The sequence below is a fragment of the Oncorhynchus masou genome, chromosome 23 (genome assembly GCF_036934945.1).
Source record: "Oncorhynchus masou masou isolate Uvic2021 chromosome 23, UVic_Omas_1.1, whole genome shotgun sequence".
Lineage (NCBI taxonomy): Eukaryota > Metazoa > Chordata > Actinopteri > Salmoniformes > Salmonidae > Oncorhynchus > Oncorhynchus masou.
Genome location: NC_088234.1, coordinates 24589916 through 24615383, shown reverse-complemented (window position 1 = coordinate 24615383; position 25468 = coordinate 24589916). Strand labels below are relative to the sequence as shown.

Sequence of the window (25468 nt, the reverse complement as noted above, 5' to 3'; positions counted from 1 at the left end):
ATGTATGGATCTGCATTGAGCAAAGGCACACTGCACCACTGTCCAACATCAAGCATTCAGTAGAGAAAGTAGGCCAACCAAGGTTTAAGTTTTGCCTTTGCTTGTCTGTAAAATTAGTTAAATGACAACACGTTTTCTTCCAGCGGCCGCTTCTTTAACGGCAGTGTTTTGTTGTGATCATTCGCCTGACACATGTTAAATGACGACAGATCGACTAGTAAGTTTCAAGTTCATCGGCATACACATCACGGCATACACATCATGGACAAATGGAATTGGTCCACCCACACAGACAGCGTTGTGAAGAAGGCGCAGCAGCGCCTCTTCAACCTCAGGAGGCTGAAGAAATTCGGCTTGTCACCAAAAGCATTTACAAACTTCTACAGATGCACAATCGGGAGCATCCTGTCGGGCTGTATCATCGCCTGGTACGGCAACTGCTCCGCCCACAACCATAAGGCTCTCCAGAGGGTAGTGAGGTCTGCACAAGGCATCACCGGGGGCAAACTACCTGCCCTCCAGGAAGGCCATAAAGACCATCAAGGACAACAACCACCCGAGCCACTGCCTGTTCACCCCGCTATCATCCAGAAGGCAATGTCAGTACAGGTGCATCAAAGCAGGGACCGAAAGACTGAAAAACAGCTTCTGTCTCAAGGCCATCAGACTGTTAAACAGCCACCACTAACATTGAGTGGCTGCTGCCAAAATACTGACTCAACCCCAACTCACTTTAATAATGGAAATTGATGTAAAAAATATATCACTAGCCACTTAAAACAATGCCACTTAATATAATGTTTACATACCCTACATTACTCATCGTATATGTATATACTGTACTCTATCATCTACTGCATCCTGCCATCTTTATGTAATACATGTATCACTAGCCACTTTAAACTATGTCACGTTTATGTTTACATACCTTACATTACTCATCTCATATGTATATACTGTACTCGATACCATCTACTGCATCTTGCCTATGCCGTTCTGTACCATCACTCATTCATATATCTTTATGTACATATTCTTTATCCCTTTACACTTGTGTGTGTATAAGGTAGTAGTTGTGGAATTGTTAGATTACTCGTTTGGTTATTACTGCATTGTCGGAACTAGAAGCACAAGCATTTCGCTACACTCGCATTAACATCTGCTAACCATGTGTATGTGTGAAATAAAATTTGATTTAATTTATTCGAAGGTTCTTGCCATTACCATATAAAAGTTAAACTCCTCTTAATGAGGCCATCCATTACTTCTATCCCACACTGTATCCCAGGTCACGTTTTGCTGTGTTCAAGTCTAACGGACAGCCTTGTCCTGTCAAAGATGCTGATTTACAACAGACACTCTAGCTGATTACTCAAAGGTGCTAGCCTTAGCATTTTCGCTATGTCAAGAAAACATGAGTTTGTGCTTGGAATTTGCAAGACACCATCTAAGCAAGCCTCTCTCTTTACAAAGAGAGTCCCATAACTCCTTCCTGTGCTTTGGTCTATTCTCAAAATCCAGACCAGTGAAATGCCTTTGCTTGGCTACTCCTCAAAAGTGTAGTTCATCCTTACCAGATTTACAAACACACCTGGAAACGGTGGCTTGTCATTTTTGTTTTGTTTTTCTCATTAATAATTGGCATGGCTACATTTTCAGAAAGGCCTATTTTTGTTGAGTGGCTGGGATACAAATGACAGATGTTGTTGAACAAAGATATGGAAAAGGAACTCAATAAATAGACATGAAAAGTGATTCATAAGCCCCTTGAAAGGCCTGCCCACTCAGGTGAATGTACTTTTGAACTGAGATCAGGTGATGTCTATGTTTGTGATAAGTTGTTGGATTTTACATCTGTATATTGATACACTTTCTGTTAGACACAAGGACATGGGCTTCACAAACGATCATTAATACCATCATTAACACTTGACCATAACGAGTCTCTTTTAAATGAGCTAATTTCTGTTCGTCTGTGCAAGCCTGTGACTTTGCGACATGGAATTCCATCCTCTAGTCTAAACCGATCAAATTTCATAATAAACACGGCTTGAGGAAATGTCACCCATGCCTCAGAACTCTAAAGGAAGGGTGTGTCTCGGGTTACGCAAGGACCCATGCCATGACATCACTCGGCTCGGTTGCAGAAGAGTGGCAAATTGGAGAGCATGCTTTCTCCAGACAGGACTGAAAGCAGGAAGCCGAGATATTTCAACACAACTGAACTCTACTCACACTCAAATCACAGGGTATTTAAAGCACCAACATCCATTTGTCTGATTAACATCATATTTGACCTTAAAAGCACAGTGGCTATTGACATGTCCTGTGGTTTTACCTTTGCTACCTGTAACCCTGACCCTGCACAGTCACTCTGTATTATTCCACCCTTGCATCTCTGTCCCAGTTCTCACCTAGCAGGTTAGGTTTGGAATGAAAGACCATGCCTCTCTCCCTGGTGTGATAGTATTCAGCCAATCCAGGTCACAACAATGTCTGTCACTCACGCGTTGCATTGTCACGTCTTTACGGAATGCTGTCACCTGCCCTGATCACATGTGCCATATAGTAAGCACATTGACCGTAGGTCACACAGAAATGTTAATTGGTTTCTTTTCGAAACCAGTGAGAATGTAGTGACTGTAATGACTAATAAAATTAGATGACACTGGTAATAACGTGATGATTGTTAATGGTGATAAATCAGCAGTTAGGTTTTAGAAACCAGAGATGGCTACACGTGATAGCATTGTTTGAAGGCACCGCTGAGCACAGGATTGTCTTCAATGTTGAACAAGGGTAGCATAGAGAGAGACCATTGTCATTCTATAAGGTTGTTGAGACACACGTACATTGGTTCTATATTGTGCTCCAGTTGCAGTCTGTCACACCATTGCCAATTTACCTCAGACTTTGAGATACTAGAAGATAAGAGAGGTTGGCAGATTGAGTACAGTAATGTATTATCTGTGCTGTGATAAGGTAAGCATACATTAGTCATCTTTACTGTTGTTGCTGTGGATGAACTTCTTATGGAAGGGGAGTATGTCTTATGCACTGAACTGAAACCTTAATTATTTTTTTATTTTTTTTTCAGAGTTGGTAGTTGACCTCTAAATATGTGGTCATGATGACATGGACTTATTTTACTGTGGGCCATTTTCTTCATAGGGATTATTTTGTTCATGGTCATCGTCTATGGATGCATACTGGCTGGGCTTGAAGGGCCAACAATATGGAAGAGATTCAGTTAATTTATGTTGAAGTTTATGCTATATGTAAGATTCCAGGCAATCACTTTCTCTAATGGTGGAAATCGAGGATTTATCTTGGTCTTGAGTATCGTTTCAGGGCCGAATGTGTGATTGAATTGTGATGCCGGCCTCCTTGATTTGACCTGGAGGGATGGATACATCAGGGTAATGTTTGTGAGAAGGCGGTATTAGAAATGAAGGAAATTAATCGCCCCTTACAGATGACTTGATCAATCGTTCTCAATCATTCTCCTGGCGTATTGGACATGGTGAGTAATAATTTAGTTTTTGCAACTCACTTCCTTAAATGGATGGGCACATTTGGTCAAATGTGCATTGAGAAAATAGGCTCTAAATGGATGGATGATGTGATATATTGGTGTCTGCAGGAAGCTTTTGTCCCGGTATAGACAGACATGACAAACATGCATGGTTGAATGGAGTCACTCTAGAAGGTTAAGTAGAGTACAGTTTTCCACTTGCCCCTACAGCGTTGCATCTAATCACAAAGACACGAGCTCTTTAGCAACGCCAGGCTTAAGTGATTCCTTTGGAATGCTGTTGCTATGGAGGGTAGTTGCAAATGAGAGCCACAGGGCCTGAGCCTGTTGTTTTCTGTAGAGAAACTTTTTTAAAGAATTTAGTCAATCAGAAACTATTGTGAATGAATGGTCAAATTCTGGTTCCAGCATAAACATACTCTATTGTAGCTGTGTGGTCACATTTCAGGACATGTTGAAAATAGTTTGAATACCAGAGAAGAAATATTGCTCGACTGGTTTTGGCTGACACTTTGTGCCGTCCCACAGTCTGCTCTGCTGTATTCTCAAGAGTTTAAGCTCGAGCTGAAAAAGCTGTGAAAACATCCAAATGATAAAAACAGAATCTATAAACCTTTGCTATCTCCTAGTCAAGAAAATAGCATGGTTCCCAACTTCCTAGCCATAACAATTTCAGTTCTGCATACAAGCACCATCTTCTCGTTTATTTATTTTTTAACCTTTTATTTAACTAGGCAAGTCAGTTAAGAACAAATTCTTATTTTCAATGACGGCCTAGGAACAGTGGGTTAACTTCCTGTTCAGGGGCAGAACGACAGATTTGTACCTTGTCAGCTCGGGGATATGAACTTGCAACCTTTTGGTTACAAGTCCAATGCTCTAACCACTAGGCTACCCTGCCACCCCTTATAGAGAGGTCTCCAGTCTTACAACTTTATCCCTTTATTAAAGCTAATGCTATTGGAGCAGATGCCCATTCATCATACTGTATGTGGAAAGGTTCACCACCAGAGGGAACCAAGTCTCAGTGTACCTTCCACTCTATTGATTATTGATAGTAAATAGACACTGTGTACAAAACATGAACAGCTTGAAAAACTCAGTACTTCAATATTTTGTCTTGCCCATCCACCCTTGGAATGGCACACATACACATACACAATCCATGTCTCACTTTTCTCAAGGCTTAAAAATCATTCTGTAACCCGTCTTCTCCCCTTCATCTACTCTGATTTGAGGTGGATTTAACGGGTGGTATCCAATAAGGTTTCAGAGCTTTCACCTGGTTAATATATGTCCTGGAAAAAGCAGCTGTTCCTAATGTTTTGTACACTCCCGAACTCTGTACTGCCACCTCCTTTCTTTTCAATGAAGACCTAGACAACCAGGTGAGGGGAGATAAGACCTAGACAGTCGGCCCTCCGTGGAACGAGTTTGACATGTGCTCTAGAGAGATTGTAAAAACAGGATATATTCAATACCTGAGATGCATACATCATGCAGGGATGGACTGGGACCAGAAATTGGCCTGGGCTTTTCTATCACAATGGCCAATCCCCCCCCCTCAAGGCACCAACTAGCCCAAACTTTTTTTTTCTTTAAGGTCCTCAGTATTGGACAAATAATTACAATTCTGGCAAAAAATATATACAATTTAAATAGGCCCACCGGGCAACAAATGGACCAGCCCATCTGGTATTTGCCAGGACTGCCCTGTAGCCAGTCAGTATCTGACTGCATGACTTGATATGTCAACCAGGCACAGTACATTACTCATGGAGTGGATCTATTTGTTGATTTGTCAAGTTATGGGTTGCACTCCAAAGCTTTTGAGCTATGGAATAAAATATTTGCGTCATCATGTACTTGGAGGTGCCAAACTTAAAGCAGAAGTCTGAATTGGATGTGAGCTGACAGTGGAAACTGCTGCTCAGTGTCTCATTCTAACATGTATAGCTTCTAGATAAGTGGGATGCTCACAGGAAATGATCTGATAACTTCCCTTAACCACATTCTTTGCAATATGGTAGCACTAATATGAATAGTAATACAGAGGGGTTCCGCCATTTTTATTATGTGCAAAAGACTAGGTATAGAGTCCTTTGTCCCTCAGCCAACATTTTTAGAAGATACAAACAGACTGACATGAACAGCAAAGAAACACTTGGTTTATGAAGCTCATTACTCTTTACCATCAGTATGCACATTCAATTTACTAAAACAACCCTACACCAGCATGTCCAAGGGAACAGATGACACATTGCAGACAACACTGGCAGCATTCTGGGAAAAATCTCTTCTCTGTCGTGGATCGATTGTTGCATTTAAAGTTCAGTGTGTCGATATGACCTGGAGCATTAGGGCTGCACTGGTTCCAGGAATCTCACATATTTAACAACGCACTGGTGTCCTGGTTATGTTTTCGAGAGGCTATTGCAAGCAGCAGGTCAGGCCGGGCCGGGTCATGCATTGTCTGCCATGTTAGCCTAATGCTAAGTCCGCTCCAGGCTAACACTCATAAGTTGAAAGGCTATGAGAACTACTACATGACTGAAAGACTGGTCATTGGCAAGCCGTTGGACCTGAAGGAAGGCGTGCTGCAAGTAGATAATTTGCACTACATTGTTCACTGGGCTGATGATATTACTGTGTAACTTGGCATAGCTCCCTTTCTTATTTAGCCTACAACTCGGTAGCTGGGGCACGACTATTATAAGTGACACGATGACGAACAGCTTAGACTTTAAATAACTTAATATGCACAGTCGACTGTAATGTTTTAGTTTGCTGGACTTTTGGATTTGTGACCTGATTTTTCTAAGACCTAAACAATGTGATATTTGGCAATCTGTAAATGATCAATAATTACTTTGTTTCCCATTCTCCATTAAATGTGTTTAGAAAGAGGGGATAGATTAAATGTATATAATCTTTCAAATGTTTTATTTAGAAACATTGGGTACAGAGGACAGTCATAAAAGTTAATGGATATACTTTGTTGATATATATATATATATATATATATTGTAAAGAGGGTGGGGTCAACTACTGACTTTGAACTAGGTGAAGCCTGCCGTTTACTATTGCCCGAAAAAGATTATTTCCTAAGTGGGAAGATCAAGCATCAATCCTTTTTCTGACTAAATGGTTTTCCATTTACGATACGTAGAATGTTAATCCTGGATGTTCATTTGTATTCATTGAAATTTATTATTTTATGGTGTCAAGTCTTTTTACCTCTTTCTTTTACAGATCAGACCCCATTGACATACAATGGCAAGCGCTGCCTGGATAGATCTTCGCTATGGATGAAGCTTGGAAAGACCGATCAATTCCATTTGACTGCCCTATAACATCCTGGCAATGTGGAGAGCCCCCAGAGGCACTGAATCCCCAGTGCAGAATGATCCAGGCTGGAGAATGCCTAACACCCCTACTTCAGGAGTTAAACAGCTACGCATAAGAACAATCGGACTAGCGATCGGTGACAAAATAATTTTGTCTGGATTCCAGATTTCCTAGCTTGGGACTTTCTGAAACATTTCTCCCGGTTTCTGTGACATTTAAGACCTTTCCAAGTTGTGGACAAGGTAAAATCACCTTTCTCTCAAGCTGCGGAGAGGTGGGAGTAGTCGCCCATGTTTAGCAGGACAGTAACTGCTGCTAGCGGAATAACGTAGCCTCAGACTGTCTGGGGTTCCTCTCAACGGGACGAGGGATCCCACCGCTACCACCAAGCCTCAGTCTGCCTCACCGAGTGACTCCACTCACGTCAAAAGGCAGACCCTCTATCCAATGGCATGGGTCAAGTTCTTCAGGAAGCCGGGGGGCAATCTCGCCAAGTCCTACCAGCCGGGGAGCATGCTGTCTCTAGCCCCCACCAAAGGCCTGCTGAACGAGCCGGGGCAGAACAGCTGCTTTCTCAACAGTGCGGTGCAGGTGAGTCATATCTAAACAATGAATAGTAAATGATTACTGCATGCTTTCAGATAATTGCAATAAATGCTTTGTTTTTCAATGACTATATATCCAGAACAATAGGATGGAAGTAGAGACACTGTTAATATCTGATAAGGGACATGTGCATTAATGCAAATTGTAACAATGCCCAATCCCTTGATTTGAAATACCTGGTAAACCAATACAAAACATGATCTCATTTCCAGGATGCTACATTCCTCATGTTCGCTTTGCTTATTCATAGTAAAGGACGAGACAGCATCTCCCTCCAGACAAAAAAAATATTTACCACCACCAACATTACTTTATAACCTCAAAGGCCAATAGCTTAGTCACTCTCTAAATGCTTCAGTACTTCCCGGCAAGTTACTGGAAGGTTGTTTTTGCCTCGTGGGAAGGCATTTGGCGGACCCTTCCAGGCCGTGACTCAGAGGGCGATACATGGCTGAGCTGGATGAAGACGTCCGCCACCCAGGGCTTTGTTTCCAAGGAACAGAACCCCCCCCCCCCTCTTTCTTTCCTCTCCCTCTTTTTATTTCCCCCCCCCTTTAATTTAACTAGGCAAGTCAGTTAAGAACAAATTCTTATTTTCAATGACGGCCTAGGAACAGTGGGTTAACTGCCTTGTTCAGGGGCAGAACAAAAGAATTTTACCTTGTCAGCTCGGGGATTCGATCTTGAAACTGTTCGGTTACTAGTCCAACCACTAGGCTACCTGCCGCCCCAGGTCATGTTGTCCTCATGGCCTGACACAGCATGACAATACTTTCACAATAATATGTTTTCTTCAATCCCCTGTTCAGGTACTGTGGCATCTGGACATCTTCAGACGCAGTCTGAGGCAGCTTCCTGGACACTTCTGTCTCGGAGACTCATGTATCTTCTGTGCGTTGAAGGTATGCACCCTTCATCAAGTCTTTGTTGTTGCAAGCAATCCCAGATGTAAAAAAAGACATTTGTGGGGCTTTATCGGTGCTTTGATAGCATTACCAATAATTTGATTTGACATTTTGTTGATAACACACATTCAGACTGGGGATATTGAGCTTTGAGGGAGTAGTTAGTTGTCCCTTGAGAACTGCTATAAATAATTATTTGTAAATGTTTTCATTTGCAGAATTTATTGAATGATGAATGAACTCCTTTCGATAACGGCAGCCCCCCGCACCTTGGGTTAAATGCGGAAGACACATTTCAGTTGAAGGCATTCAGTTGTACAACTGACTAGGTATCCCCCTTTCCTGTTCCGCAGGGCATCTTCTCCCAGTTCCAGCACAGTCGGGAGCGCGCCCTGCCCTCAGACAACCTGCGTCACGCCCTGGCCGAGACTTTTAAGGATGAGCACCGCTTTCAGCTGGGCTTCATGGACGATGCTGCCGAGTGCTTCGTAAGTTCCTTTGGTGACTGACCAGACTTTCTGGCAGGTCCCTGGTATCCAGGGGGCCTTTGAGCAGAGGCGAATAGAGTGGAATGTGTGTGTATGTTTGTTTGTGTGAGTGTTTTTGGGGGGGCCTGTAACAAACATTTAAGCGAGGTCATCGTCTGAAAGAGGTATGTCCCTTCTCCCATCAATCCCCTCGACACAGCCTCTAATATATCATGGTGGTGGGTTATGTAAGACAAAACACGATCTTTGGGCCTTCACTGTTTCCTCACTGTATTATGCAACACCACTGAGTGGTTTAAAGTGGTCTTTGAGCTCTCTGACTGAGTCATTTTGACCATAGCTATTCAGTACACTTGTGTTTAGTTTGCTAACTTCCAAACATTTATCCTACTAAAATAACAGTGGTGGACAAAGTACCCAATTGTCATACTTGAGTATAAGTAAAGATACCTTAATAGAAAATGACTCAAGTAAATGTAAAAGTCACCCAGTAAAATACTACTTGAGTAAAAGTATAAAAGTATTTGGTTTTAAATATACTTAAGTATCAAAAGTAAATGTAATTGTTAAAATATAACTAAATATCTAAAGTATAACTCTTTTCAAATTCCTTTATATATTAAGCAAACCAGACAGCATCAAAACATTTTTTTTAGGATAACCGGGGCACACAACAAAACTCAGACCCCATTTACAAATGAAGCCCGTGTGTTTAGTGAGTCCGGCAGATCAGAGGCTGTAGGGATGACCAGGGATGTTCTCTAGATAAGTGTGTAAATTGGACCATTTTCCTGTCCTGATAAGCATTCAAAATGGAATAAGTACTTTTGGGTGTCAGGGAAAATGTATGGAGTAAAAAGTACATCATTTTCTTCAGGATTGTAGTGAAGTGAAAGTTGTCAAAAATATAAATAGTACAGATACCCAAAAAAATGACTTAAGTAGTACTTTTAAAGTATTTTAACTTAAATACTTTACACCACTATGTAATAGTAATGCTTTGTTACCCTGTTCTTTTTAACACGTATTCTAGACCCAACAGAGAAAAGGTCATTACCATCTGAGAGCACAATGTTCAGACGCTTCAACACCAACTAAGAAACATCCAGGATTTTAGGAATTCTACTGTACATTACGTCTAGTTTTAGACTTCATCTTGGCTAATGAATTAGTTAATCTTTAGTCCTTTAGCTATAGGGCTTAGGTGAGGCTACACCACAGTACATTATGTTCTCTGTCTGCATCAGGTTTGTCACTGTAGCGTAATTGCTCTAAACCGAGTCAGCACAGACATATAATCATTTCCTGTTTAGCGCAGCAGGTCTTGAGTGGGGAGGGCATTCACTCAGGAGAGCTCATTATACAGTGGTGGATAAACAGCAGAGAAAACGAAGTCTCTTTCTCTCAAGAACAGAAGGTGATGAGAAAACGAGCGGTCAGCCAAACCGATAAACCAATATGCCCACTCTACGAGCTTTCCGGCTACACAGGGAACCAGTCACACGAGCCGTTTACCTCAGATTCCCTACCCAAGTCTGTTATGAATAAGCAATGATTTTCAAAGAACCACGATCCAATGAAATCCAAAGTGGTGGTTGAAAGGTCAGGTGCCAAACAAAGCAAAAAACTTGCTGTTTGAATTCTTGTTCTGTAAACAATGCCCCTTTTTCAGAGTGGCAACAATGCTGTTTCAGTTACATAGCTAGAATAAAAATGTTCGAACACCTGAGGTGACGTGATATCGGGTAGAATGGTTAAAAGAGCTTCTGCATACTGTGTACAACTTTCTTCCCCCCTCCCTTTTATTTGTATGTGCAGTTTGATCAGATAGTCCTTTGTCAGGCATGTCACCTTAACCATTCTAACATTGTAACAACTGACTTCATTCAGTGTTTATTTCTCCGCGGGCGTGAAGTTGCATGAACGTTCTGCTGTGTGTATGTTAGGATTTGGCAAGGTTATACGGCGACTCTCTCTTCATCTAGATTTTCCCATGGGAATCTTGGGTTGACATGTGTAAAGTAAAGACCGACGCTCTGTAATGAAATGCTTTAGCAGTACGACCTGGATTTATTTATGAGCAGAATTAGCCAGTGTCAGAACAAATGGGCTGTGTGGTTATGGAGGTCTAAAAGCAGCCTGAATGTTTCATAAACCTAGGGGGATTCCATAGCAACAGGAGCGAGTTTCAAGTGCTTGCACACAGACTGGTTCCTTAACTACAGTAGTGAGGCACAGCATAACTCCCTAGCTGTTAAATGTCACAAAACAATACAGGCTCATACCGATGTATCAGGGGGGGGAGTATTTCTTCTTTGTTCTGGTACATTGGGGAGAGAAGCTGATAGCTGAGGGTAAGTTGAGGGTAATACATGCTGGGGATAAAGAATAAGCTGGTGATTCGTAATATTGTAATCGAGGGGGATGATTACTAGTTTCAATTTGGAAATTAGAATGTTCCCATTGATAAGATCGAGCAAACTTTGCTAATGGAATATATTGTGATTTGTTGACGACTATTGTCTCAATCTCTCATGGAAAGACCTACGTAAACCTAACTGGTACTGTCACCATCCTATGGCACTGGTTCTGCCATTTTTGTTTTTGCCTTAGCATTACACAGCTGATTCAAATGATCAACTCATCATCAAGCTTTGATTATTTGAATCAGGTGTGTAGTGCTCAGTCAAAAAAACTAAATTAGCACCCACTTGGGCCCACTGGGCCAGAATTGAGAACCACTGTCCTATGGAATACGTAAGATAACAAGCAGCATTAGTTCCGGATCTTGGGTTTTTGTTTTTATTTAGATGTATAAGTATTGGGTGAGGGCAGTGCTAAAACTGGTGTGCCCACACGAATGATAAACACAAGTGAAATTATCATAAGGTTGGCTTCAGCTAAGATTTTCCTTTTGCGAGGGTGGGGGACTTCGCAAACCAGAAATCTTAATTTCTAACATTCTTAATGTTTTGTATACTCCTTGTATAGGGAATAGTAATCTCGGTTAACCCAGAACTAAAATATTGCGTAATTTGGTCAGATGATTGATTAGGTTATGGGGTTAGGGTTAACCCATAACCTAATCAAGCATCTGACCAAATTACGCAATATTTTAGTTCTGGGTTAACCGAGATTACTATTCCCTATACACGGAGTATACAAAACATTAAGAACATAGCTTCAACCTGGTCAGTCTATGATCCCTTATTAATGCACTTGTTAGTGTAGATGAAGGGCAAGAGACAGGTTAAGAAGGATTTTTAAGCCTTGAGATAATTGAGACATGGATTGTGTATGTGTGCCATTCAGAGGATGATTAAGCAAGATAAATTATTTAAGTGCCTTTGAACAAGGTATGGTTCTACCAACCAAGCGTACCGGTTTGTTTCAAGAACTACAACGCTGATGGGTTTTTCGCACTCAACAATTTCCTGTGTGTATCAACGATGGTCCACCACCAAAAGGACATCCAGCCAACTTGACACAACTGTGGGAAGCATTGAAGTTAACTTGGACGAGCATCCCTGTTGTACGCTTTTGACTTAGAATCCATGCCCCGACTAATTGAGGCTGTTCTGAGGGGAGGGGGTGCAACTCAATACAAGGTAGGTGTTCCTAATGTTTGGTATGCTCAGTGTGTGTATTCTCATTTCTTATCGGCATACTATATTCCCACAGGAGAACATTCTGGAGAGGATCCACCTGCATATTGTGCCTGAGGAGACAGATGCCTGCACCTCCAAGTCCTGCATCACACACCAGAAGTTTGCCATGACACTCTATGAACAGGTTAGAGAAAACCACATCTGGCAGCTCTCTAGCTGGAAGGTTGTTTTGATGGGTAAAAAACAACATGGTCTGCAATACATGATAGATCAGAGGACCTCATATCTGACCCTTGAGGTCACATGTACTGCAGGTTTTGTTTTCTTCTTGGTAGTTTATTAATTGATTTGTAACTAGTGGAAACTTCTCCCCGAAGCTGAAAACCAGCAATGCTTTGGACCTCAAGGCCCGACGTTAAGGGGGCAATAGATTAAGTCTGAAGACCGGACACAAACCACAACCCACCCGCCACTTTTCCTCTCAACTCTGACAAACACTCCACTCTCTCCCATCACAGTTTTCACAAACAGCCCACAGTAGTAATTTCCCCATAACCATCCCCAAACTACTACCCCTCGCGAATTGACACGCTGACTTGATAATTAGTGCTTAGCAGTGGCTAAGCGGCGCCTAGCTAACGGCCATGTGTCTGTATTATGTTCCTGTTCCCTTCTCCTCTGCAGTCTGTCTGCCGTAGCTGTGGGGCATCCTCTGACCCCCTGCCCTTCACTGAGCTAGTGCATTATGTCTCCACCACTGCACTCTGGTAAGCCATGCTTATTGTTTTCAAACTGACGTCACACAGAACACATTTCTCTATGTTCCTCGTAGGGTTACTGAGTGACTTTTGTGCTTTCTAGCTTTGTCTCTCTCTACCTTTCTTTCCTTGTCTCACACTCTCTTTCATTCTCAGTCAACAGGTGTATCAGAGGCGGGATGAGTCATTTGGAGAGCTGCTGCAAGCGGCCAGTACCATCGGGGATTCCCGTAACTGTCCGGTAAGTGGCTGCCCCATCAAGCATTAAGAAGGTGATTCGGAAAATCACTAGCAAGACAACAGAAGATCAACTGTGAAATTGTGTTTATGGTTCTTGTTACGTTGCTTAGTTTAGTTTGTTAAGCTGGTTAGTTAGCTCTGCTCCCCTAGTTAAGTCTCTTCCCTCTCTCTGTCATCAGAGTAATTGTGGCCAGAGGATCAAGATCCGCCGCGTCCTCATGAACTCTCCAGAGATCGTCACCATCGGTTTCGTGTGGGACTCGGACCAGTCGGACCTCACAGAGGACGTCATTCGCTCGCTGGGGCCACACCTCAACCTTTCCGGGGTAAGGACAGCAAGCCAGCAGGGACAAAAAGCACATTACTACGAAGCTCAGTTCAGTAGGGTAGCGCTATGTCAGTCGGTCTACTCTTGTGTTTACATTTTACATTTACATTTAAGTCATTTAGCAGACGCTCTTATCCAGAGTGACTTACAAATTGGTGAATTCACCTTCTTACATCCAGTGGAACAGCCACTTTACAATAGTGCATCTAAATCATTTAAGGGGGGGGGGTGAGAAGGATTACTTATCCTATCCTAGGTATTCCTTGAAGAGGTGGGGTTTCAGGTGTCTCCGGAAGGTGGTGATTGACTCCGCTGTCCTGGTGTCGTGAGGGAGTTTGTTCCACCATTGGGGGGCCAGAGCAGCGAACAGTTTTGACTGGGCTGAGCGGGAACTGTACTTCCTCAGTGGTAGGGAGGCGAGCAGGCCAGAGGTGGATGAACGCAGTGCCCTTGTTTGGGTGTAGGGCCTGATCAGAGCCTGGAGGTACTGCGGTGCCGTTCCCCTCACAGCTCCGTAGGCTCCGTAGGTTTGTTCAATGAAAGTACACCTACAACCATACCCCGTTCAAAGGCTCTTCAATTGTCCCAAGGCATAAATATCCTTCTTTAACCTGTCTCCTCCCCTTCATCTACGCTGATTGAAGTGGATTTAATAAGTGACATCAATAAATGAGTATAGCTTTCACCTGGATTCACCTTGTCAGTCTAGGTCATGGAAAGAGCAGGTGTCCTTTAATGTTTTGGACTCTCAGTGTATGTAAAGTTGGGTAGCGCTTTATAAAAATTCCATGTAACAAAGCATGTATAATGGATTAGTAAATAGTTTATTCATGTATGATTCATTACTCCATTCATTGCTCCATTTAACACTCAGAGCACTGGAATTCCATAACTACTAGAATCGCCCTGATGGCCTTTCTGACGATGATATTTCAATTGTAGAAATAATCCATAATAATTTGCCAAATGAATGCATTATGTTCAAATATAATCAGTCAAATGTATTGATTGATCCAGAAGCGATAGTCTTGCCTACCAAGCTGGCCCTTCCACTCTACATCTAACTACATTTCAAATAATTTTGGATACAAAATAACACATTTTGCCTAAAGACAAGATTAAATTGACAATAGTCTGATGGGTGACAATATTATCAATTGTCAAATCGAGAATAAAGGGACTGATGACCTGCATTTGAGAGTACCAAATAGCACTTGTTCCATATCACCCTATAGAGTCCATGCAGGCCAGACATTATGATGCTATACCCTATCAGAAAGAGCAGATTCCAAGGTTTCTAATGAACTGATTCATGCCAAACAACTCTACAATTTCTGCGGATGGTCTCCGTTTCAAAATGTAACTTTTTCCAAGAATAACCGGGGCGCCGTGCATTCCTCATGTGAGGTTACTGGTCACAATCAGCAATAGCCATTTGGAAAAAAATCCTTTATTTTCTTCTGTTATATTCCATTATTATATATATTCCATATTTTTACTGTAAAATGTTTGTTGACTATGGCAGGGCCTGGGATGTCTGCTAAATGAACAAGTTGATATCATTGGCATGGCACGGGCCATAGATTGGCATGGTGCAGCCATAGCCTTGGCTTCTAAGCACGGATAATAAAACTCAAAGCATGCTATTCTGTTATTTTTAAATAAATTGCTTTGTATCATATTTTCATGACCTTCCTAAATGGAATATGAATGGATTTCTTTGTGATTGTGAAAACACTGAGTATACAAAACATTAACAACACCAGCTCATTCCATGACAGACTAACCAGATGAATCCAGGTTAAAGCTATGATCCCTTATTGATGTCACTTGTTAAATCCACTTCAATCAGGGTAGTTGAAGGGGAGGAGACAGGATAAAGAAGGATTTTTAAGCCTTGAGACAGTTGAGACATGGATTGTGGATGTGTGCCATTCCAATGGTGAAAGTACCTTTGAACAGGGTTTGGTAGTAGGTGCCAGGCGCATCGGTTTGTGTCAAGAACTGCAACGCTGCTGGGTTTTTCACGCTCAACAGTATCAAGAATGGTCCACCACTCAAAGGACATCCAGCTAACTTGACACAACTGTGGAAAGCATTGGCGTCAACATGGGCCAGCATTCCTGTGGAACGCTTTTGACACCTTGTCCATGCCCCGACGAATTGAGGCTGTTCTGAGGGAAAAGGGGGGCAGTGCAACTCAATATTAGGAAGGTGTTCCTAATGTTTGATATACTCAGTGTACATTTAAAACTAGCAAGGCAGAGAGCATCAGAATGACTCAAAATAAATGTAAATGTTTATATACTCTTCCATTTTTAAAGTCATGTCCCCATTGTCCTTGTCTTTTCCTAAATAAGTCTATATAACACACTGTATTTGTATTTATTATTGATCTCTATTAAAAAATGCAGCATTGGTCCAGGTAAATTAAGGCAGTTATATACAATTAAAAACATTTACATTACATTTCATAACAGATTTCACAACACATTAAGTGCGTGCCCTTAGGCCACTACTCTAATACCACATATCTACAACACAGTCCATGTGTGTATAGTGCGTATGTTATTGTGTGTATGCGTGCCTGTGTGTGTGTGTCTTCACAGTCCCTGTTATTCCATAAGGTGTAGTTATAACCCGTTTTAGGAAGGAATGTAATTGTTGGATTGGTTTTCCATCAGCTCCTTCTCTGATAGCTGAAAGTGCCGTGCTCAGTTAATAATAATCCCGATAATTGCCTCAACTGAACCTAGCCTATACCGAAACTAGTTTCACACATATATAACAGCAGATTAAATAAATGAAGGATAGTATGATTTGAAAAATGGGTGAGTTGATGAGCGAGGAGAAACAACTATGCATAATTGTGTTGGCCTAATCACCAATTGTGAATGAAGAATGAGGCGGGCCATTCTATTGATGTATTGTAATTATAATCTGAAAACGGTGTACCCTATATCAATGCACTGGTATTCAAGCGGTTTTATCAATTTACTCTACTCCTACTTGGAGTAGGCTACACAGTGAGAGTGTGCCTCAATTACAATGGTAAGACCAAGATGAATGGAGGCACATGCTGCGTTAGCGTTGCTACAAGATCTGAATGAAAACGACTCTGATGGCTGTGATGAAATGGTTCATGACATTCTGATGATTATTATTCTGATTCATGCTGAATAGCTTTCCATATCTGAGAAAGGATCCATATCGGGCAGCAGGTGAGCGAGTTCCGGATAATGTTTCGGGTTAGATGGCACAGCTGTGCTAGGTGAAAGGAGGAACTCGCCGCTGGCCTGTTGCGGTGTTCTACAACATGCTTGACTTAGCTGCTATCATCACACGTGTTGTTCAAGCTGTGCATGAACACCATGAGCAGGAAAGACTGGCACACACAGTCTGGCACACGGGCTACATGAGCGACATTTCGGGCCAAGGTAGCAGCAAAGATTCAACGGGAGCCATTGCCCGAGACAAATTGCGCACAGCTCCCGGGGAGGAGAAATTGCATGGTGGGCAGATGCACTCGGAACAGAACCCATCACCCGTTTCAACTGCAGCTCCAGCAAGCAACTTATTTGTGGGAAGTGTTGCAATCAAGTGAAAATGAGGAAGATTTGCGCTGACTGTTACAATGGCTTGTGAAAATGTTCCCCCCCCTTGTCATTTTTCCTATTTTGTTGCCAAGTGGATATTTGGAGGGGTAGTATCATTTTGATTTGCACAACATGCCTGCCACTTTGAAGATGTAAAATATTTTTTATTGTGAAACAAACAAGAAATAAGACCAAAAACAACATGAGCGTGCATAACTATTCACCCACCCAAAGTCAACACTTTGTAGAGCCACCTTTTGCAGCAATTACAGCTGGAAGTCTCTTTATAAACTTGGCACATCTAGCCACTGGGATTCTTCAAGACAAATCTGCTCTAGCTCCTTCAAGTTGGATGGGTTCCGCTGGTGTACATAAATCTTTAAGTCGTACCACAGATTCTCAATTGGATTGAGGTCTGGGCTTTGACAAGGCCATTAGAAGACATTTTAAATATTTCCCCTTAAACCACTCGGGTGTTGCTTCAGCAGTATGCTTGGTGTCATTGTCCTGCTGGAAGGTGAACCTCCGTCCCAGTCTCAAATCTCTGGAAGGCTGAAACTGGTTTCCCTTAAGAATTTCCCTGTATTTAGCGCCATCCATCATTCCTTCAATTCTGATCAGTTTCTCAGTCCCTGCCGTTGGGAAAACATCCCCACAGCATGATGCTGCCACCACCATGCTTTACTGTGTGGATAGTGTTCTTGGGGTGATGAGAGGTGTTGGGTTTGTGGCAGAATTAGCATTTCCCTTGATGGCCAAAAAGCCCAATTTTAGTCTCATCTGACCCGTGTACCACTCTTCCGTAAAGCCCAGCTCTGTGGAGTGTGCGGCTTAGTGGTCCCATGAACAGATACTCCAATCTCCGCTGTGGAGCTTTGCAGCTCCTTCAGGGTTATCTTTGGCCTCTTTGTTGCCTCTGATTTAATACCCTCCTTGCCTGGTCTGTTAGTTTAGGTGGGCAGCCCTCTGTTGGCAGGTTTGTTGTGGTGCCATATTTTTTCAATTTAGTTAATGGTTTTAATGGTACATCGTGGGATGTTCAAAGTTTCTGATCTTTTTTTATGGCCCAACCCTGAACTGTACTTCTCAACATCATTGTCCTTGGCCTGTTTGGAGAGCTCCTTGATCTTCATGGTGCCCTTTGCTTGGTTGTGCCCCTTGCTTGGTGGTGCCCCTTGCTTAGTGGTGTTGCAGACTCTGGCATTTCAGAACAGATGTATGTATGTATGTCTGTATGTGTGTATATATACATATCTATCTATCTATCTATCTATCTAAAAAAAATAAAGGGAACACTAAAATAACACATCCTAGATCTGAATGAATTAAACATTCTTATTAAATATTTTTTGTTTACGTAGTTGAATGTGCTGATAACAAAATCACACAAAAATGATCAATGGAAATGTATCAAATGTATCGACCCATGGAGGTCTGGATTTGGAGTCACACTCAAAATTAAAGTGGAAAACCACACTACAGGCTGATCCAACTTTGATTTAATGTCCTTAAAACAAGTCAAAATGAGGTTCAGTAGTGTGTGTGGCCTCCACGTGCCTGTATGACCTCCCTACAATGCCTGGGCATGCTCCTGATGAGGTGGCGGATGGTCTCCTGAGGGATCTCCTTCCAGACATGGACTAAAGCAGCCGCCAACTCCTGGACAGTCTGTGGTGCAACGTGGCGTTGGTGAATGGAGCGAGACATGATGTCCCAGATGTGCTCAATTGGATTCAGGTCTGGGGAACGGGCGGGCCAGTCCATAGCATCAATGCCTTCCTCTTGCAGGAACTGCTGACACACTCCAGCCACATGAAGTCTAGCATTGTCTTGCATTCGGAGGAACCCAGGGCCAACCGCACCAGCATATGGTCTCACAAGGGGTCTGAGGATCTCATCTCGTTACCTAATGGCAGTCAGGCTACCTCTGGCGGGCACATGGAGGGCTGTGCGGCCCCCCCAAAGAAATGCCACCCCACACCATGACTGACCCACCGCCAAACCAGTCATGCTGGAGGATATTGCTGGCAGCAGAAGGTTCTCCACGTCTGTCACGTGTGCTCAGTGTGAACCTGCTTTTATCTGTGTAGAGCACAGGTGGCCAGTGGCGAATTTGCCAATCTTGGTGTTCTCTGGCAAATGCCAAACGTCCTGCACGGTGTTGGGCTGTAAGCACAACCCCCACCTGTGGACGTCGGGCCCTCATACCACCCTGATGGAGTCTGTTTCTGACCGTTTGAGCATACACATGCACATTTGTGGCCTGCTGGAGGTCATTTTGCAGGGCTCTGGCAGTGCTCCTCCTGCTCCTCCTTGCACAAAGGCGGAGGTAGCGGTCCTGCTGCTGGGTTGTTGCCCTCCTACGGCCTCCTCCACGTCTCCTGATGTACTTGCCTGTCTCCTTGTCGCGCCTCCATGCTCTGGACACTACACTGACAGACACAGCAAACCTTCTTGCCACAGCTCGCATTGATGTTCCATCGTGGATGAGCTGCACTACCTGAGCGTGGGTTGTAGACTCCGTCTCATGCTACCACTAGAGTGAAAGCACCGCCAGCATGCAAAAGTGACCAAAACATCAGCCAGGAAGCATAGGAACTGAGAAGTGGTCTGTGGTCCCCACCTGCAGAACCACTCCTTTTTTGTGGGTGTGTTGCTAATTGCCTATAATTTCCACCTGTTGTCTATTGCATTTGCACAACAGCATGTGACATTTATTTTATCAGTGTTGCTTCCTAAGTGGACAGTTTGATTTCACAGAAGTGTGATTGACTTGGATTTACATTGTGTTGTTTAAGTGTTCCCTTTATTTTTTTGAGCAGTGTGTGTATTTATATATACTGAGATCATGTGACACTTAGATTGCACAAAGGTGGACTTTATTTAACTAATTATGTGACTTTTGAAGGTAATTGTTTGCACCCGATCTTATTTAGGGACTTCATAGCAAAGGACATGAATACAAAAGCACAACTTTTACACTTTTATTTTTTTAGACATTTTTGAAACAATTTATTTTTTTGATTTCACTTCACCAATTTGGACTATTTTGTGTATGTCCATTACATGAAATCCAAAATAAAAATCTATTTAAATTACAGGTTGTAATGCAACAAAATAGGAAACACGCTAAGGGGGATGAATACTTTTGCAAGGCACTGTAGGACAAGGGATAACAGCTAAATGAGATCCAATGGTTGCATGAAGACCATACTGTAAGCATGAGCGAGGCCACAAATAATTTGTCCCAATAACTGACAATAGACTATTTTTGACCCCTGTCATATCAACACTTACAGTTGAAGTTTACATACACCGTAGCCAAATACATTTAAACTCAGTTTTTCACAATTCCTGACATTTAATCCTAGCAGAAATTCCCTGTCTTAGGTCAGTTAGGATCACCACTTTATTTTATGAATGTGAAATGTCAGAATAATAGTAGAGAGAATAATTTATTTCAGCTTTTATTTCTTCCCAGTGGGTCAGAAGGTTACATGCACTCAATTAGCATTCGGTAGCATTGCCTTTAAATTGTTTAACTTGGGTCAAATGTTTCGGGTAGCCTTCCACAAGCTTCCCACAATAAGTTGGGTGAAGTTTGGCCCATTCCTCCTGACAGAGCTGGTGTAACTGAGTCAGGTTTGTAGGTCTCCTTGCTCGCACACGCTTTTTCAGTTCTGCCAACAAATGTTCTATAGGATTGAGGTCAGGGCTTTATGATGGCCACTCCAATACCTTTTATTTTGTTCTCCTTAAGCCATTTTGCCACACCTTTGGAAGTATGCTTGGGGTCATTGTCCATTTGGAAGACCCATTTGTGACCAAGCTTTAACTTCCTGACTGATGTCTTGAGATGTTGCTTCAATATATCCAAATAATTTTTCTCCTCATGATGCCATCTACTTTGTGAAGTGCACCAGTCCCTCCTGCAGCAAAGCACCCCCACAACATGATGATGCCACCCCCGTGCTTCATGGTTGGGTTGGTGTTCTTCGGCTTGCAAGCCTTCCCCTTTTTCCTCCAAACATAACGATGGTCATTATGGCCAAAGAGTTTTATTTTTGTTTCATCAGACCAGAGGACATTTCTCCAAAAAGTATGGTCTTTGTCCCCATATGCTGTTGCAAACCATAGTCTGACTTTTTAATGGCGGTTTTGGAGCAGTGGCTTCTTCCTTGCTGAGCGGCCTTTCAGGTTATGTCAATATAGGAATCATTTTACTGTGCATATAGATACTTTTGTACCTGTTTCCTCCAGCATCTTCACAAGGTCCTTTACTGTTGTTCTGGGATTGATTTGCACTTTTCGCATCAAAGTACGTTCATCTCTAGGAGACAGAACGCGTCTCCTTCCTGAGCGGTATGATGGCTGTGTGGTCCCATGGTGTTGATACGTACCTTCAGGCATTTGGAAATTGCTCCCAAGGATGAACCAGACTTGTGGAGGTCTACATTTTTTTTGGGGGGTCTTGGCTGATTTCTTTAGATTTTCCCATGATGTCAAGCAAAGAGGCACGGAATTTGAAGGTAGGCCTTGAAATAGATCCACATGTACCCCTCCAATTGACTCAAATGAAGAAGCTTCTAAAGCCATGACATAATTTTCTGGAATTTTCCAAGCTGTTTAAAGGCACAGCCAACTTAGTGTATGTAAACTTCTGACCCACTAGAATTGTGATAGTGAAATAATCTGTCTTTAAACAATTGTTGGAAAAATTACTTGTGTCATGCAAAGTAATGTCTTAACCGAATTGCCAAAACTATAGTTTGTTAACAAGAAATGTATGGAGTGGTTGAAAAACAAGTTTTAATGACTCCAACCTATGTGAATGTCATCTTCCGACTTCAACTGTATATTCATTATAATTCCATTATTTGTGCAGAATTTCTCCATTCACAACCACGCTTGGCGCATTTACCGATGTTTAGGCTACTGATATTGTCACACATTTTCTTCATAGACTGAGTGATTTATTAGACTGGTGGCTATTGGTACTCCTCGAGGTCCGGCTATTGTACTGTGAAATATTCATAGGGTCATTTTGACCTTCTATGATATCTTTCTGAAAGTACTGCTAGAGTGTAAAGCACACATTTAGGAAAAGTCAGGGACAGGTTGGTTCAAGGTTTTTATTGAAATTAAGTTTTTGAAATTACGTGTTGGTTGTTCTGGTGTAAATATAAATATAGTCATTAGTCTTTTTATATGGCCTCATCTAAAGTGTGGGCTATTTATACTTTATAAATACTTTTTAAAATGTTTTGAGTGACCCAGCGCAATTTCTCACAAAAAGATGGAGATCCAAAGTTGGATCTCTGATGGAGGACAAGCCAAATACCTGTGAAGAAAGTTCGAGGTGGCCAAAAACCTTCACACGAGATTAAAAAATGTCTTATTCCAAGAATCACAATTATCTTCGACTGTCAGCCCGTACTAAAAAAGATTAGTCAAGTAGTCTGATTAAATTGGCCAAGGCACTGATTGCATCAAAACAAAATGTCTGCCTCCGTGCCAAAATTATGTGAATAGGAAAAGCAACAAAAACAATACACTGTTGTGAATTTGTTTTGTAATATGTATGGAATCACTTCATTCTGGTTTTACTCAATTTGTTTTCTGTCTTGTGTTTTTGTGTGTATGTTTGTTTTTTGGAGCCTCCACAGCTACCATTCTTTGCCCTGATTTTGTTGGTCTGTTTATTTTGGTGCCGTGGAGCATATGTGGGAAATAAAGTGGGTCTTTATCCCTCTGTAAGTCTGAGAGTTGCGTAAGCAGTGTGCGGTGTGATGCCCAGTTGGCCCACGTCGCAGATCAAAAAGCCTCTGCTGCACAGGCCAGCTCGTGTCAACGCTTCCTCCGTGCCACGATGGAACGGCACAGTGTTTGTGTGTGAGAGCGAGTCAGAGAAAGGTGTGTGTGTGTGTGTGTGTGTGTGTGTGTGTGTGGTATGTGTAAGAGAACATAGCATGTGTGGAAGATGTGGCGTGTGTTTTCTGTACATGTGTGAGTTTGGGACTGTGTTGGAGTACAGAGTGTCCTTGGCGTGGGCATGCAGTTGGTTTAATTTGTAACACTCTACTCTGGCTGACACTTCCTGTTCCTTCAAGATGTTTGTTTTTTCAGAAACAGAATGAGCTTCGGTTAAACCTACTACAAATTTAGAACAAACTCTTATAGGCCAGGCCCAACATACTGCGCAACTCCATCTCCCTTGAAGACTACAGGCACAGAATGAGCTTCTGTGAGCCCTGTGTCAAACCTAGGCCAAACTCTCCCAAAACAGGCCCAACGTATTACACAACAGCCCCCTTAGACTACAGGCACAGATTCCTCTTTGCCCCTCTCCTTGTTTTGAGTGCATTCCAGAACTGGATTAGTCTAGCAGAAGCCCCACCAAGTACCACAAAGGTCTTGATTCATACTGTTCATGTGACTGTGCTGGGTGTCGGAGAAAACCTCCCCTTTCCTAGGAATCCATTGTCTCCCATAGCCAAAGAGAACTGGCAATTCAGGAAATACGGGTTATTTCACAAACTCTTAATCCAGTGGTCTTTTCAAACGGGTGGGAGGCTGTGGTTACACTGATAATTGCCTGAACTAGGTTGATGGAAACTGTTCGATTTGTGGAAATGTACAATGCAAATGAGTCCAACAGTCCAAGTTGAAGGGCAATTATGCTGTCCAAATGCCAACATGATAGTTTTGGCCAAAGGGCTGTATATGTGACTAAGAATGTTCGAACACGGGTCTACTGCATAATGCAAGACTGTGTTGGTCCATTGAACTAAAGCCTAGGCATTAGTTCGGGCAGCTAACGTAAGTCATCAGGCAAGGTTACTCATGGACAGCATGGGATTGTTTTTGTGTATTTTGGTCATTTCTATCTCATTTGATCCAAATAACGTAATTGAGATGTGTGTATGTGTCCGCAGCTCTTCTACCGGGTGACAGACGAGCACGCTAAAAAGGGAGAGTTGCTCTTGGTGGGGATGATTTGTTACTCCAGCCGCCACTACTGTGCCTTTGCCTTCCACACCAAATCCGCCAAATGGGTCTTCTTCGACGACGCCACCGTCAAAGAGGTGAGAGCTCGCTGCTGCGTCTTGAACACCAAAATACACACTCACCAAGCAAGTAAGCAAACACACACACATACCTCACCCAATGCCCTCATAACCTCTTGAGTCTTTTGCTGTGGTGCAATATGAAGCTCGGACCACACACACACATGCACTAGCGTGCACATACGTTTTATGACAAGACTAACTAAAGTAATCTTACGTTGGTAACTGGCTTGAATAGTTCTTTGACTATTTAAATAATATAGAAACACAATCTGATATCAATGGAACGGTTTCCATGAACTGATTTAGATACTATAGGCTACCTGCAGTCAACAGGGAGCTAAACTGTCCCCAGGCAGCAACTCAATGCGCAGTGCATAAATGTACTTGTCTGAACCGATAAAAGCAGGCAGTTTTAAGAGAGAGCAAGGAGCGCCCCGCTCCACCTCTTATCTCCATCACCACCGTCTTTATCGTCTAAGGGCCCCATCGACCGCCCTTCACCACCCCCGGGGTTGAAAAGTCTGCTATAATCACTACCACCACTACCACCCACACAGACACGCACACACACATACACGCATGAACGCAAGGAGGCTCGCTCACACACACACACTCACTGGGCAAAATCTGGTTGAATCAAGGCGGTAACGTTGAATCAACATGGAAAACTAATTGGTGTTGGAAAAAGTAATCAACGTAAGGGTATTTCTTCTTTGCTTTCATCAAACTCAACCAAATGTATACTGAACAAAAATATAAACCCAACATGCACCAATTTCATTGATTTTACTGTGTACAGTTCGTTTGAGGAAATCAGTCAATTTAAATAAATTGGTTAGGCCCTAATCTATGGATTTCACATGACTGGGAATACAGATTTTTGTATTTTTTATTTATTAGTATCCCATTAGTCGACGCCAATATACATCTGTTGGTCACAGATACCTTAAAAAATGGGCCTCACAATGGGCCTTAGGATCTCATTA

The 25468-nt window shown here is 42.4% G+C and overlaps 1 protein-coding gene across 1 annotated transcript in view; it reads left to right on the top strand.

The window, feature by feature from the left end:
- LOC135510608 (inactive ubiquitin carboxyl-terminal hydrolase 53-like) overlaps positions 1–25468 on the top strand; it is a 61464-nt gene that overhangs the window by 9078 nt on the left and 26918 nt on the right. The window contains exons 2-9 of the mRNA XM_064931665.1: positions 6788–7474; positions 8299–8391; positions 8748–8882; positions 12564–12674; positions 13175–13257; positions 13405–13489; positions 13668–13814; positions 24348–24497. Of these exons, the coding sequence (XP_064787737.1) occupies positions 7331–7474; positions 8299–8391; positions 8748–8882; positions 12564–12674; positions 13175–13257; positions 13405–13489; positions 13668–13814; positions 24348–24497 (948 nt within the window). The 5' untranslated portion in view covers positions 6788–7330. The remainder of the gene's footprint in view (positions 1–6787; positions 7475–8298; positions 8392–8747; positions 8883–12563; positions 12675–13174; positions 13258–13404; positions 13490–13667; positions 13815–24347; positions 24498–25468) is intronic.